The sequence below is a fragment of the Rhipicephalus microplus genome, chromosome 3 (assembly GCF_043290135.1).
Source record: "Rhipicephalus microplus isolate Deutch F79 chromosome 3, USDA_Rmic, whole genome shotgun sequence".
Taxonomy (NCBI): Eukaryota; Metazoa; Arthropoda; class Arachnida; order Ixodida; family Ixodidae; genus Rhipicephalus; species Rhipicephalus microplus.
Window position 1 is genome coordinate 218432342 of NC_134702.1, and position 13005 is coordinate 218445346.

A 13005-nucleotide genomic window follows, 5' to 3' on the forward strand; every position below is an offset into this window, starting at 1 on the left:
TCTGTATATGGTTTGCAGCCACAAAAACTGTCAGTGACTGTCAGCACAAAACGCGACTGGGTGCTCTAGAAGCTTCTCCTTCATAGTAGGACATTTTGCCAAGATCACGTGCACAATGCAAACATTACAGATTTTTCTGGAACTTAGATGGCAGCTAGCGATAATGCTGGAATATTCGATTGCACATGTATAAAAGCCAGTTCACGTCACCGCTTGCCAGTTGATTGACAACCAATGCTCTGTTCACCACTAACGGTGCCAGTGTCTATCGCTGTCATCTGACCTTCCGTTTACCAGCCACAAGTTCAGCGAAATAAAGTTTCATCTTAGACAAGCCTTCTCTGCTTTGGTCAGCATCACGACCCCATGACAGTATAGTCATGGGCCAAAATTTTGCATGATAAAAACTAGAAGAAACCTCGTAGATTACACTGATTTTTACAGTATCAGCCAAGTGCCGTCTTTACGTTCTTCACTTTCAACGCGTGTTTAGTCACTTGTGACCGATTTGCACACAGCCTAAATGATAGCGCTACACCCTAATCCATAATGACTGTCATAAACATAACTTCAACTGTCAGCAGATGATTTGAGCATCATCAGCTGCTAAATTAATGTGGCCACCGTAGGATGGTGTGACGTTCTAGCTCTGCACCCTATGGTGCTAAAGTTACATGCAGTACAGAATTAAATAGGTACATTCGCAATCACACTGAAAGCCAGTTTTCATTTCAAAGAAAAAAAAAAAGGAAGTGCTCAAGGTGATGACGTGCGCTGACAAACAGACATCTTTTAGTGCCTTTGTCACTTCCTACTCTTCGGGACCTGTCCAACTTTATGCAGGCGTTCAGTAATGCTAAATTGGGATACTTAAATCCAATTCAAATTAATTAATCAATGGTATTATTTTAACTGTGGCATAGCACTGCAAAGTGGCAATTGCAATACGAAAGAGTGGTCACACGTTGATAAAGTGAAGTGAAACAACGTTCTTGCAATTAAAGTTTAAACGCACATAAAAGAGACCCAGGGAGCCAAATATGCACTGGATTCAATGTGTGCCACTGACCCCGAGGTTGCACCGAAGCTGCCATGTGGAGGAGCTTGTCAAGGAAGGCCTGGTCAGTGTTGCCCGGATACAAGCACTCGTCGTCCAGCAGCTGTAGCAGGCCACACGATTGCCCCTGTTGACCAGCACTGTGGCGTAGGTCAGTCGTTGAAGCACGCAGGGGACCCGATTGGGGAGGGCTGCGGTCCAAGAGGGACACCAGGGCAGCCGGCGATGCCACCTCTCCAAACTCCTCCGTCTCCAACACTACGGCCTCCTGCGAAACAGAATCGACACTTCACATGAGTTTATTTTCCTTATTGGCCTCACTGCTCATTTACCCCATCACAAGATAGCCGTGATGTTTAGAATCTGTAGCACTCAAATGATGTCACGCCAAAAAAAAGAGCTGCCACAAAGGGTCTCGTAGCACTGCGTTACTATGCAAATTTCATGCATATTACACAGAAACAGTGGAACAGAGCTACAAAGCATTAGAGGTGTAGTTTATAGGTATGTGCCTGAGCTTGTTTTGCCTTCCTAAGCACAAAAAAGTATAACTTCTGGCTAGTATGCAATGCAACCCTAACACTAAGATAGGCAGTGCAGCACTGTCCAAAAGAGTGCCAGCACTCAAGCCAATGCAAACTTGCAAGTACTGAAAAGCTTTTCAAAATTGATCTCACAGTCTGACAAGACATAACTACGCAGAAAACGTCTCCCGCTGAAGATAAGCATGTGTAGATGCAAAGCAGCTGGCCCTAACGTTTACACTGGTGTATGCGTTGACGCTGGCGCTCCTCGGAGCATTTCGCAGGAGAGAAACCTGGCGAGGAGCAAAGGACGCAGTGATAGACCGGTGTTTCCTACTGGAACAGTGACTGCTAATGGGCAATGAAAGACAGAAGACTCCGATTGGACACAAAGACCCGCAGTCCTCCATTAACATGCACGCGGCAAATTTGTATTGCTCAACAATGCACCAGAGAAATCTTCCTCACGAACTACTTTGGAGGCCAAGATGCAGTGCCTATACATATGGGTTGGCCAGTCAATGGTTGTGCGGCGTGAGCAGTCTGTTTTTTCAATCAAGACACTCGCACACACTGCCTGCATCAGCATTTCCAGGTTAGAGAAGGGAAGCGTAGGAGAAGAAAGAGAGAGAGGGAGGGGCGCACATGCGCTGTAAGCGGGGTCGCACCGCACACAGGACTGAGCTCAACCATAAGATGTTTCACACCTAATACTGATATCACAGTTTTGCAAGGCGTCATGCCAGTAAGCTTGAAATAAATTTTTCAGTTTACACGATACTGCTGCAGGACATGCTTACCAGAGTTTCGAAATAGTTGATTGATAGATATGTGGGGTTTCACGTCCCAAAGTGGCCATAAGACTGTGAGAGACGCCATAGTGGAGGCCTCCGGAAATTTCGACCACCTGGGGTTCTTTAACGTGCACCCAAATCTAAGCACATAGGCCTACAGCATTTTCGCCTCCATTGAAACTGCAGCCGCCGCAGCCGGAATTCAATCCCACGACCTGCGGTGAACAGCCGAGTACCTTAGCCACTAAACCACCGCGGCGGGGCAGGGTTTCGCATTAGTCCTACTTACAAAGAACGGCAATTGAGAGCTGTGTATGGTAAATATGTCAGTTATTTATTTATTTCATAAGCTTCATCTACTTCAAAAGTCTCAGTACAATGAGTTTACAAAACAGTCACTTCATATGGTACTGCAATGTCACGCAGCTGAACAAAAGAAGGGAAGCCAAAGGCATGTTTTTCTTTTCAAAAGTTACACAGTGCAAGGCTGCTATTCAAACAGCCGTTTCTTAGTATTACAAATTTTCAAAAACCTTTCCTTTTCAATGGATTAGATCAAACGTGTTGGCTATGATCCACATGATGTAACCTTTTCTTTGAAATGCAGCAACACTGAAACAAACAAACAAAAAAAGATTCCTGCAACCCCAATGCATTTAGGCCGGGCCACCACCATGTGCAGGCTTCATGAGAAGTTCTCCGGCCAGTTTCCTATGTATTCTTATGGCTGCCTGGCCAAGGAACTCGATGGATCCTACACATACCGTATCACTAGTGTAAAAGCTGCGCATTCATTTTTATTATTCTGTAAAACAGCAGCCCTAACATGGGGCCAGACCATTTGGTCCAACTTCCTGTCTAAGACTACGAAATGTTCTTTAATTTACTATATTCTTCTACACTTGTATGCCACCGTGCTATCCCTTAAATTATCTGTTTGTGCACTAATGCATGTCCCGCTATCAACTACTCATTTTCACTATCACTGTCACTATGCTCATGCTTGGTACACGATGAGCATATTTGTGGATTATGTTATCTCAGGGCCACCTGCGGCCTTAGTGATCTCTGCTACACAAAATCTTTCAGTACAGCTCAATCAGCATGTACGAAAACCAAACATAACTGATCGTGGTGTTTATCAAACGTTTGCAAGGTACTTACAAAATATTTTTGATGTACAAAATGTTTTACATCACGAATTACCTTTTGTAACTCTCTTGCGATTCCACTCAGATCTGGTATAAGTCCAACTTTGACCCCAATTTTTTGGATGTGGTTTGTGCATTTGACCTATTTGAAGTGGTTTTGTAATTCCTACATCTATATTTTTACTCTCAATAAGATTCCTGTATGCAATTTCAAGATGCCAATTTATAGGTGTGGCCTTTATGTGAGTAGGTCCAGTAGCTGCTCTGCAACACATTCACGGAAAGGTACCTGATCGTATCGCTCCTGCTGGTTGAGGAATGTCCACTGGTGAAAGAGCAGCTGCAGTCGCTCCTGGATGTAGTTGTGGCAGAGCTCTTCGAGGGTGGCCGCTGCACTGCCCCCTGCACCAGTGCCGCTCTGGGGCTGAAAACCAGGGCAGTCCAGAACCTGCACTGCCGCCACACTCCTGCCAGAGCCACCGAGTGCGCTGCACATTTGGAAACAATTTCTCAGTGACAGTGTGCGATGACAACAGCACCACTGTTCTAAAGCTTGAAGATCGAATATCAGCAAAGAAACAATAGCTGGAGTTTCACATCCAAAAACCACGATATGATTATGAGAGACGACGAGTGAAGGGCTCCAGAAATTCTGACCATCTGGTGTTCTTATAATATGCACTGACATCCCACAGAAGACGAGCCTCTACCACTGCGCCTGCCTCGAAATGCGACCACCACGGCTGGTATGTCCACAAGAAAACAATGAACACAAAAAAAGGAGGAGGCAGGAGAAAGCATGCCAGCTTTGTCTAGCCCTCTTGGTTTTTTGTGAGATGTCTACTGTTTCCTAGTTGGCATAAAGGTACTGGCGTATTTTACGCCTACAGCCGTCATGGCTCCATTCGTTTCCGGTGCTTGTCACTAATGCATCGCTGCGATGATGTGACAGTTGCCCCTTCAAATTGCCAATATGTTTCTCCCCATAACATTTTTACATTGCAACAAAGCTGATTTGGAAATTTGCCAAGGCTGCAAATGGATCGATTTCCAAAAGTGCTCGTTTGAGCTGTGAGATGATAGACACAGGAGCAGTGGTGGCTTCAATAAATGCATTTCCAGACTTGAAATCTGGGCAGGAAGTGCTAAAAATTGAACGCTGAGAAGATTTAGTGTCAAATTTTGGACGCTGCTGTACACTAACTTGATGCTGCTTGTTGCGGTGTTCCCTGTGGGTCTGAATTTTCAAGCAGGTCCTTAAAATTGGCAGCTGACAGTAATGCAGCAGCAGTTTCTTGCACTGACGACGTCCACAATTTGAGCGAAGTTTTCTGAACTTTAGCTGTGGTGGCAAATCAACTGGTGGCGCTGACAATGTTAAATGCAATCAATTATGTCTAGACCCCTTACCAGCTTCTACAAGATGAACCACGCAGATGAGATGACGCAGTCCAGGAGCAAGATTAATTTGTTGCCAGATTACGTCAACCAACTCCTATGTACTGCATGCAATGATGAATGCAATTACGAGGAATTAGTGGGGTCATTACGAGAAGTACACCAGAGAAGATTCCGTCTAGAGGGCATCAACTGCAACACTTACTGGTTATAGACTAATCAAACTGACAGATAATTGATCCAAGAAAAGCACAGCAGACAATATTTGTGATTTATTAACTGTATTGTAATGAGCCTCACCTAAATTCAAAGATACTTAAGTGGACAGAAAGGCACCCATTATTTCGACGGAATCCGAACCCGCAACTTTCGAATTACACATCTGGTGCTCGATCATTTGAGCTACAATGTGAGGTGCTCCCTTCTTTTTTTTTTCTTTTTGAGGGGTATTTATGGCAGTGCTAGCCAGCGCCACTCCGAAGCCACACGGCGAGCATAATTCGAAGGTTGAGGGTTCGGATCTCACAGATGCAGAGGGCAATTTCCTTACCACTTTACTTTCCTTCATTTTAAGTGAAAATCACTACTGCATGCATAGAGTTTAAAAATTGGAAATGATGGCTTAATTGTCATTTGTTTCATTGGCTTCATTTATTTATATTTAGGGGTTCACAAATACTCGAAATTCAGAATATTTTTTTCAATAGTGCAAGTTATTCAATTCGATTCACATTGAAATGTTTACTATTCAACCTTCCTAAAAGCAAACGAAGTCCACGCTTATATGACTGTGACCCCTTTAGACCTTTAATATGCTTCACCTCGTTAAAACCTCGTACCGTGGCAAAGCCGCCTTTAAAGTTCCGCTACGGTCGGGCAATGCGATGACAAATACAGTCAGGGTTTAATTGAAAATGACCCCTTTAAATTTTTAGTATGCCGCACCTCAGTAGTTTCTTGTAATGCGGCAAAGCTGCCTTTCAAACTCCGCTATGGTCGAATTTTTCAAAAGAGTTGCGCGAATAAATAGGACCCCTTATTTTTTTTCCCCTCTGCTTCACCTCATCACACCTCCGTACAACGGGACAGCTGCCTCCGAGGTTCCGCTACAGTCGCAAATGTATTGGCTTAAGAAAACGGTGGTTCCTACATGGAGATGGTAGATGTGGCAGAAGTGAGAGATCAATGCTGTTTTGGACCTGATATTCGAGCAGAAAGTCCGAAATATCGGAGGCCGAAGATTTTTAGCATCCAAAATTTTAAATTTTTCCATGTAGTGACGTCTACAATGCAGATTTAGAACTCCTAACTCGAAGAGAGTACAACTTTGTCTGCCACATTAGTTGCACTTCCCCAGGAGGCTAAAGAAGAGAAGCTCAGGAAATAGCATCTTTGCCTTTCACGTGTAAAGTGTTGTTGGCAACACTTTCGTTCCACCAAATCAATGATTACAGTTGAACCTCGCTACAACGAACGCCGCTTCAACGAAATTCTAGCTACAACGAAAAATTCACGGTTCCTCGTCTGCCGTCCATAGGAGTCAATGCATAAATATTGTCCCCACAACGAACACTTTTTCTTCTGCCATCCTGCTTCAACGAAATTTCCCTGCTTTGCCAAAAAGAGGGCAGTCTCATTGCCATCACTATTGAGCAATGGCGGCGCCCATGCTTGCTGAACAGCGGTGGTTTCTGGTGGTGTCAACACGTGTTTTAGACTTCGTCGACATATCTTCAGTTTCTGAAAATGCATCAAAATGTTAAAATTTGGGTTTACTGTGTAGCCGCAGAAGATCTGATGCTGAAGCTCAGTTGCTTAGTTCTTGGTTTTCTTCGCGCAGCTGCTGCGTGCATATGTGAAACAATGCCTTTTCCGATTCCAATGCTTATCATTTTGTTCGCGCTTGGCCAGTGTGGTAACTAATGAGAGCGGCTGTTCGTCCGCATCATCAACAAAATCAGCTAGCCGCGAATAATGGATGATATAAATGGGATAAATTAAGGCAAAAGTCACCGCTTCACGATACCCTGCTGCCATCTCGGCGTTTTGACGACAAACAGCCGCTGGTGTTAACGTGTTTAATGCAACTGTTTGGTTCGTTCACGAAAACAGTTGTATTCATTGTCTCAGCGTGCTTTTCACCACGGCCTCGCTATGCATAGGTGAGAATCGCGTCGTGACGCTGCTGGGATAAAATAAAAAGCAGCGGACGCTTTTTGAATTTTGAGAATAAATGTTCCTTTGTTTAACTAGTTCAGATCAGCTACATTTTCTCGATTTCACTACAACGAAATGTTCGCTCTAACGAAATTTTTTCTGCGCCCCTTCAGTTTCATTGTAGCGAGGTTCGACAGTAATACAATTTAACCTCTGCCTTATCCTCGAGAAGACAACTATGAAATACCACCCTGCCAGCACCTCATCAACCTAGCAAAAAGAAACACTGATGTGGCTATATTGCCACGATGTATGCCTCAAAGCTTATTTAAGCTGTTTTGTGACCAAAGTATGGCTCAGCCCAATTCTCTTGTCTTTGAAGCAAAATGCAAGTTTTTTTCCTTTCTCTTGTATTCCACACTAGCTATCTTATTTTGATAGGGACTGTGTTTCGCCCTGTCCCCACCAGACTATGGTTATCAGAGTAACCCAATGATTGCGGATAGAATAACGCCGCAACTGTATTGTTTTTCTACCGACGCTCAACTCAACTGTGCACGTCATGTTGTTTGCTGCTGTCTCGCTGTTTTCTTTTGCAATGTTATGGAGCCCAAGCTCGCTCCGTAAAGCCTTGTTTTATGAGCCCTGCCTCGTCCTTGGCTACATGGCAATATCTAATAAGAATATTCTCCAACTTGTTTTCTCCACAATTTTGCATTGAACTATTGAAAAAATATTTGAAAAATATTCAAAAAAAATGTTTGATTTTATTTGCACTCACACTTCAATCATGTTTGCTTCGGACCCAGAATTTTGCTATTCACATAGGTCTATTTAAAATAAAGAAAACAAGGCCTCCGAATGATTGTGCTACTTTTCTACTCACCGGTTAACGAGAGACACCACCACGTTGAACACTTCTTGGTACAGGGAGGCCACAAAGTCTTGCAGAGGCTCCACGGGATCTCCAGCTCCGTCTCCCCTGTGTACAACATTGCAGTTGCATGAACAATCATCATTATCACTAATCCTGTTAAAATGCATGAACACCATGCAGAGGAAACGAATTGCAGGTATCTAGTAATAATTTTCCAACATCATCTCAGCATCCATGCACACAAAAAACACATGTGCCACAATTCACAATATATGTAAAGACATATAAAAACAGCAGCTGCATTAGCAAGTCTTGTGATCATTGCAGTGTTCATCCAGAATGTTTTATAAACAACAGATACACACCCAAATTTCTATACAACGAATGCGGCTATTACAAAATATCAGTTGTAATAAAGTAAATGAATAGTTTTGCAAATAGATACAACATGTTAGGAATACATGTTTTTATAACAAATTTTTAAGTATAATGAAATTATTTTCATGCAACTTCATTATAATGTGGCTTGAGTGTATCCCAAAACTATTCCTTCTTATAAAAAAAAAAAAGAAATCAGCACGGTCAGTTTAGTATCTGTACAATAAAATGACCTCGACAAAGAGATATTGTTTACACACTAACTGGATTAGGAATGCTGTAGTGACCTGCCATTCTAAATGAAATGGCACACAGTTTGGTCTAATAATACCTCGTAAAGATTTCACTACCTATATGACAGCAGCTAAATATATTATAGCCCAATTGAAACATTTCCAGCTGGAAATATGACATCGCCACTGAAACTGAAAAGCTTCCAGCTAGAAATCCATTTTTAGTATATTCATGCTGGAAATAACATTACCCACTTTGAGTGGTTTTTATTCCCAGCTGAAAAACTTGTTCCCATCTTGGAATAGGCAATTCAAAGCCTCAGCAGCAGTTTCCGCATTCTAACCAGGCTGCAAAGTGACCTTCCAAGGAACAATTCATATCCCATTTTCATGTGAGAGTTGGTCATTGAAATCCACAACTGTTACAGCGTTAATGTTTTTGAGAATCCTGTGCATCGCAAACACTAATATGAAAATAAAAAAAAGATGAATAGTATTTCTGCTAATTACGAGGACGTACACTGTTTTGAGATAAATGCTAGTGATGATGATAACAATTTCTTCAATTTCACATTCTCTAGAAGTCTACAGGACCCCACTATAAAAAATTGTAAAGTCAACAAGGCTAAAAATTAATGAACTTGGTCTGCTGGCTTAATTAAGCACTGAGAAACTATTACAGTGGCAACAAAATAAAAAAATTGCCCGCAGCTTCCCTCGGGGGAACACTGAGGAGGATGCGGACCATATAATTGGTTAACGGGGTGTTAAAGTGCGACTTACTTGGGTCGATGGCTAAATTGGTTAACGTGGTTGTGAAATGGGGTGTTAAATTGCGACTTACTTGGGTCGATGGCTAAATTGGTTAACGTGGTTGTAGGAGGGGGTGTTAAATGAGTGAACACGTACACACGTATGCGAAAGGGCGGCGCTGGTCGAAGGGACGTCGATCATTGTGTTTGTGGATTCGTTGGAATTCATTTCACCGCGACCTTGGACGTCGACGCGCCGTACAAACCAACCGACGAGCGGCAACTGAGCGAGCGAGCGCCGACCTTGAGTATATATACAGCACGACGGCGCATGCACTGTCAGCTGTTGAATGTTCTCGAAGCGCGACGCCACATGCGCGTCCACTGGAGAATCAGGAGAATTGTAGATGTCGAACGCGGTGTGTAGAGGAGGAAGGGTGCACAGATGGTGGAGGAGTGAAGCGCGCGCGGTGTGTAGAGGAGGAAGGGATGCACAGATGGTGGAAGAGTGGGCGACGGCGCGACGGCGCATGCGCGCGCGTCAGCTGTCGAATGTTTGAGAAGCGGTGCGGACGACGCGGACGGCGCACTACAAGGCGCGAGTATAAGATGCTTCCGCATCTAAAAAACCTGCAGACACTGGCATGTGAACACAAACACATACACAGCATGTTCATTACGCAGTTTAAGAAGGCCCCCAAGTTTGTGTGTCACAACGGCATGTGGAACATGTTACATAAGCAAATCCTCAGGCCAGTGTCCCTGTACCCTTCCTATCTCTGAGCATTCTGTAATGCAGAAAATCAGGCGAAGCATTGCGGATGCATCTCTTGGTCTCAAAAAAAAAGGCACTCACCAAGGCTTACAGATCTTTCAAGACTGCAAAATGTAGTGCTGAGTCACCATGATCAACAATCAATGCTCATTAGAAGAGGCAATGTCAGGAGGTAAGAATTCAGGCAAGAGTGCAGGTCGTAAAACCTGGCTTTGTATTAGAACTTAGGCCGAATATATAAATTACAGAAAAAAGCTGTGTGCATAATTGCAGGTGTTTCACACGAGCATACCAGACCGATTTTTTAAGCCCCTAATTTACAACGAATACCCAACATGTACAATTCTGTTCTAATGAAGCAATATCTTACTTCTACAAAGAAGCACGATTCTTGCTGATTTAGCACGCTTGAAAGCCTACACCTGCCCCTATAGCACACGAGCCACTGGAGAGTAGAAGATCCCTTATACACATACCAACTATGGTCAACAAATGATGTGCTACTTACTGCCACTAACATTAAATAGTTGATTGCATTAAAGCATTCCTACTGGTCTATTCAAACGTAATGTTTTTATTTATTTATTTATTTATTTTTGCCATACCCACAGCGCCATATGGCATTAGAGTGGGGGCGAAAAAGCAAAGAAAAATTCTTAGCATACAGTTGATAACAATCGCTAGCAGCATCAGGAAAACAAATACATATACAAGAAGATCACGAGTGTACACTAATGTGAACCATAGTGAATCATTGCACAAAAATAAAAAAACAAGATTGCAAGTAAACAAGAATACATTAATTAATTTAACAATGAAGTGTATTATAGTGATAAAAGCATAATTACATGAACAAGAATGCACAATAAAGGAAAATACAATTACAAGCATATAGCAGTCATCACTAGCAGTAACATGAGTGAATAGCAACTCCAATACAAGAATTATTTTAGCAGTGAAAAAATATGTCATTGGACGATATAGTTGCGACAGACTTATCTAATTGATTCCAGTCCCGTATTGTTCTAGGAAAAAAAAGACTTGCTAAAGGAATGTGTTCTGCAGGAAAATTCGATAACCTCATTCTTATGGTCAACGCTATGGGAATAGTAATTAGGTGTCTTTATGTAAAGATGCCTATCAATGCCAGCTTTTGAATGAAAGATGTTGTGGAAAAACTAAGCAAAGTCTGCGTCTTTGACAATCTAGTGTATCCCATTGCAATAATTGTCTCGCGAGCGTAGGACTCCACAAACAAATCAAGTGGCCAAGTTCTGCACCCTTTCAAGTTTTCTGTGTCGCATACTGTTGAAGGGTCCCAAACGACACACTCGTAACGTCAAGAACGGAACGCAGATGTGTTTTATAAAGCAATTCCTTAGTTGATATATTAAAGTTCTTCGCGTTACGGTGAAGGAACCCAAGCACTTTCCCGGCCTTGCCTGTTACATAGTCAACATGTCGCTGCCAATTTAAGTTAGACGATAGGTACACTCCTAAATATTTGTATTCATTAGCCTTACTTTAATGACATTGTTAATTGTGTACGATGTCTGAGACTGTAATTTCTTACGAGTAAAATCCATGTAAAATGTCTTATTCAAGTTCAACTGCATGTGCCATCGTGTACACCAATCACTGATTTTGGCCAAGTCTCTGTGAATAAACGCTTTGTCCGGCGAATCTGTAATTTCCCTATACAAAACACAGTCATCTGCGAACAACCGAATGTGGGATTATACACCCTCAGTTATGTCGTTGACGTAAATCAGAAATAAAAGTGGTCCCAGTACCGACCCTTGGGGGACACCCGATGTTACCTGCGATGCGCACGAACTGGCACCATTAACGATTACAGTCAGCTGGCGTAATGTCAAATAATCAGCGACCCATGCGACGACCTGTGAATTAATGCCATACATAGTCACTTTCTCAAGAAGTAAACGGTGTGGGACAGTATCAAATGCCTTCTTGAAGTCTAAAAAAATGCAGTCAATTGTTTTTCTTTTTGTCTAATGCATATGCTATAGTGTGCATAAATTCTGTCAATTGGGTAGTACAAGAAAAACCTCTTCAAAACCCGTGTTGCTGTGGCGTAAATAGTGAATACGTATTCATGTGTTCAACAATGGAGGTATATATTTTGTGCTCAAGAATTTCACATGCCACACTAGTCAGCGATATTGGTCGATAATTAGAGACGTCACTCCGTGGACCAGACTTATGTATTGAGACAATCGTTGCTTTTTTCCAATCTGAAGGAAGGCTGGCATCTAGAAGTGATTTATCAAATAGTACCTTTAAAAACTGCGCTAGTGTTGGCGCACAAATCTTAAGAAACGCGTTTGTGAGGCCATCTGGACCGCATCTTTTTGAGCTGTCTAATCTTTGCAAGAACACTTGAATGCCGTGCGTGCTGATGTAAATATCCTCCATACTATCAGTTCGTATTTGATTTAAGTGGTGATCACCATCTCCGAATGCTATCAGCGGCATAAAAACAGAACTGAAATAACGATTGAGGTATTCAGCTTTATCAATGTCGTCATGGAAGACGTCATCACCAGAAATAAGCGTTGGTATCGACACATTGTCTTTACCATTTCTTTTGACATGTTCCCAGAACTCTTTTGGTTTATCTTTGAGAAGGGATTGCAAAGATTCAGTGTAATCCCCTTTTGCTTTAAAGGTGCACGTCTTAACTTCAACTGTTACATTTTTCAGTCGTAACTTATTGATATCGGTCGGGGTATCACAAAATGTTCGGCAACATCTCAACCGTTTTTGTGCAAGTCTGCGCAGTTCTTTCGTGAACTACGGCTTACTTTTCGCTTTCCTAGCCGTTAAGCGCCACCATGGAACGAACGCATTACGTAATTCAGTCGTTTTGTTTTTCAAAAGAATCGACA

The 13005-nt window shown here is 42.5% G+C and overlaps 1 protein-coding gene across 2 annotated transcripts in view; it reads right to left on the reverse strand.

Annotated features, from left to right (window-relative positions):
- The window catches only part of LOC119170200 (unconventional myosin-XVIIIa-like), a 309197-nt gene that overhangs the window by 189789 nt on the left and 106403 nt on the right, over positions 1 to 13005 (reverse strand). For both annotated transcript variants that reach the window (XM_075890718.1, XM_075890717.1), the window contains exons 11-13: positions 7968 to 8063; positions 3816 to 4014; positions 1070 to 1325 (exon numbers count right to left, since the gene is read on the reverse strand). In XM_075890718.1, the coding sequence (XP_075746833.1) occupies positions 1070 to 1325; positions 3816 to 4014; positions 7968 to 8063 (551 nt within the window). The remainder of the gene's footprint in view (positions 1 to 1069; positions 1326 to 3815; positions 4015 to 7967; positions 8064 to 13005) is intronic.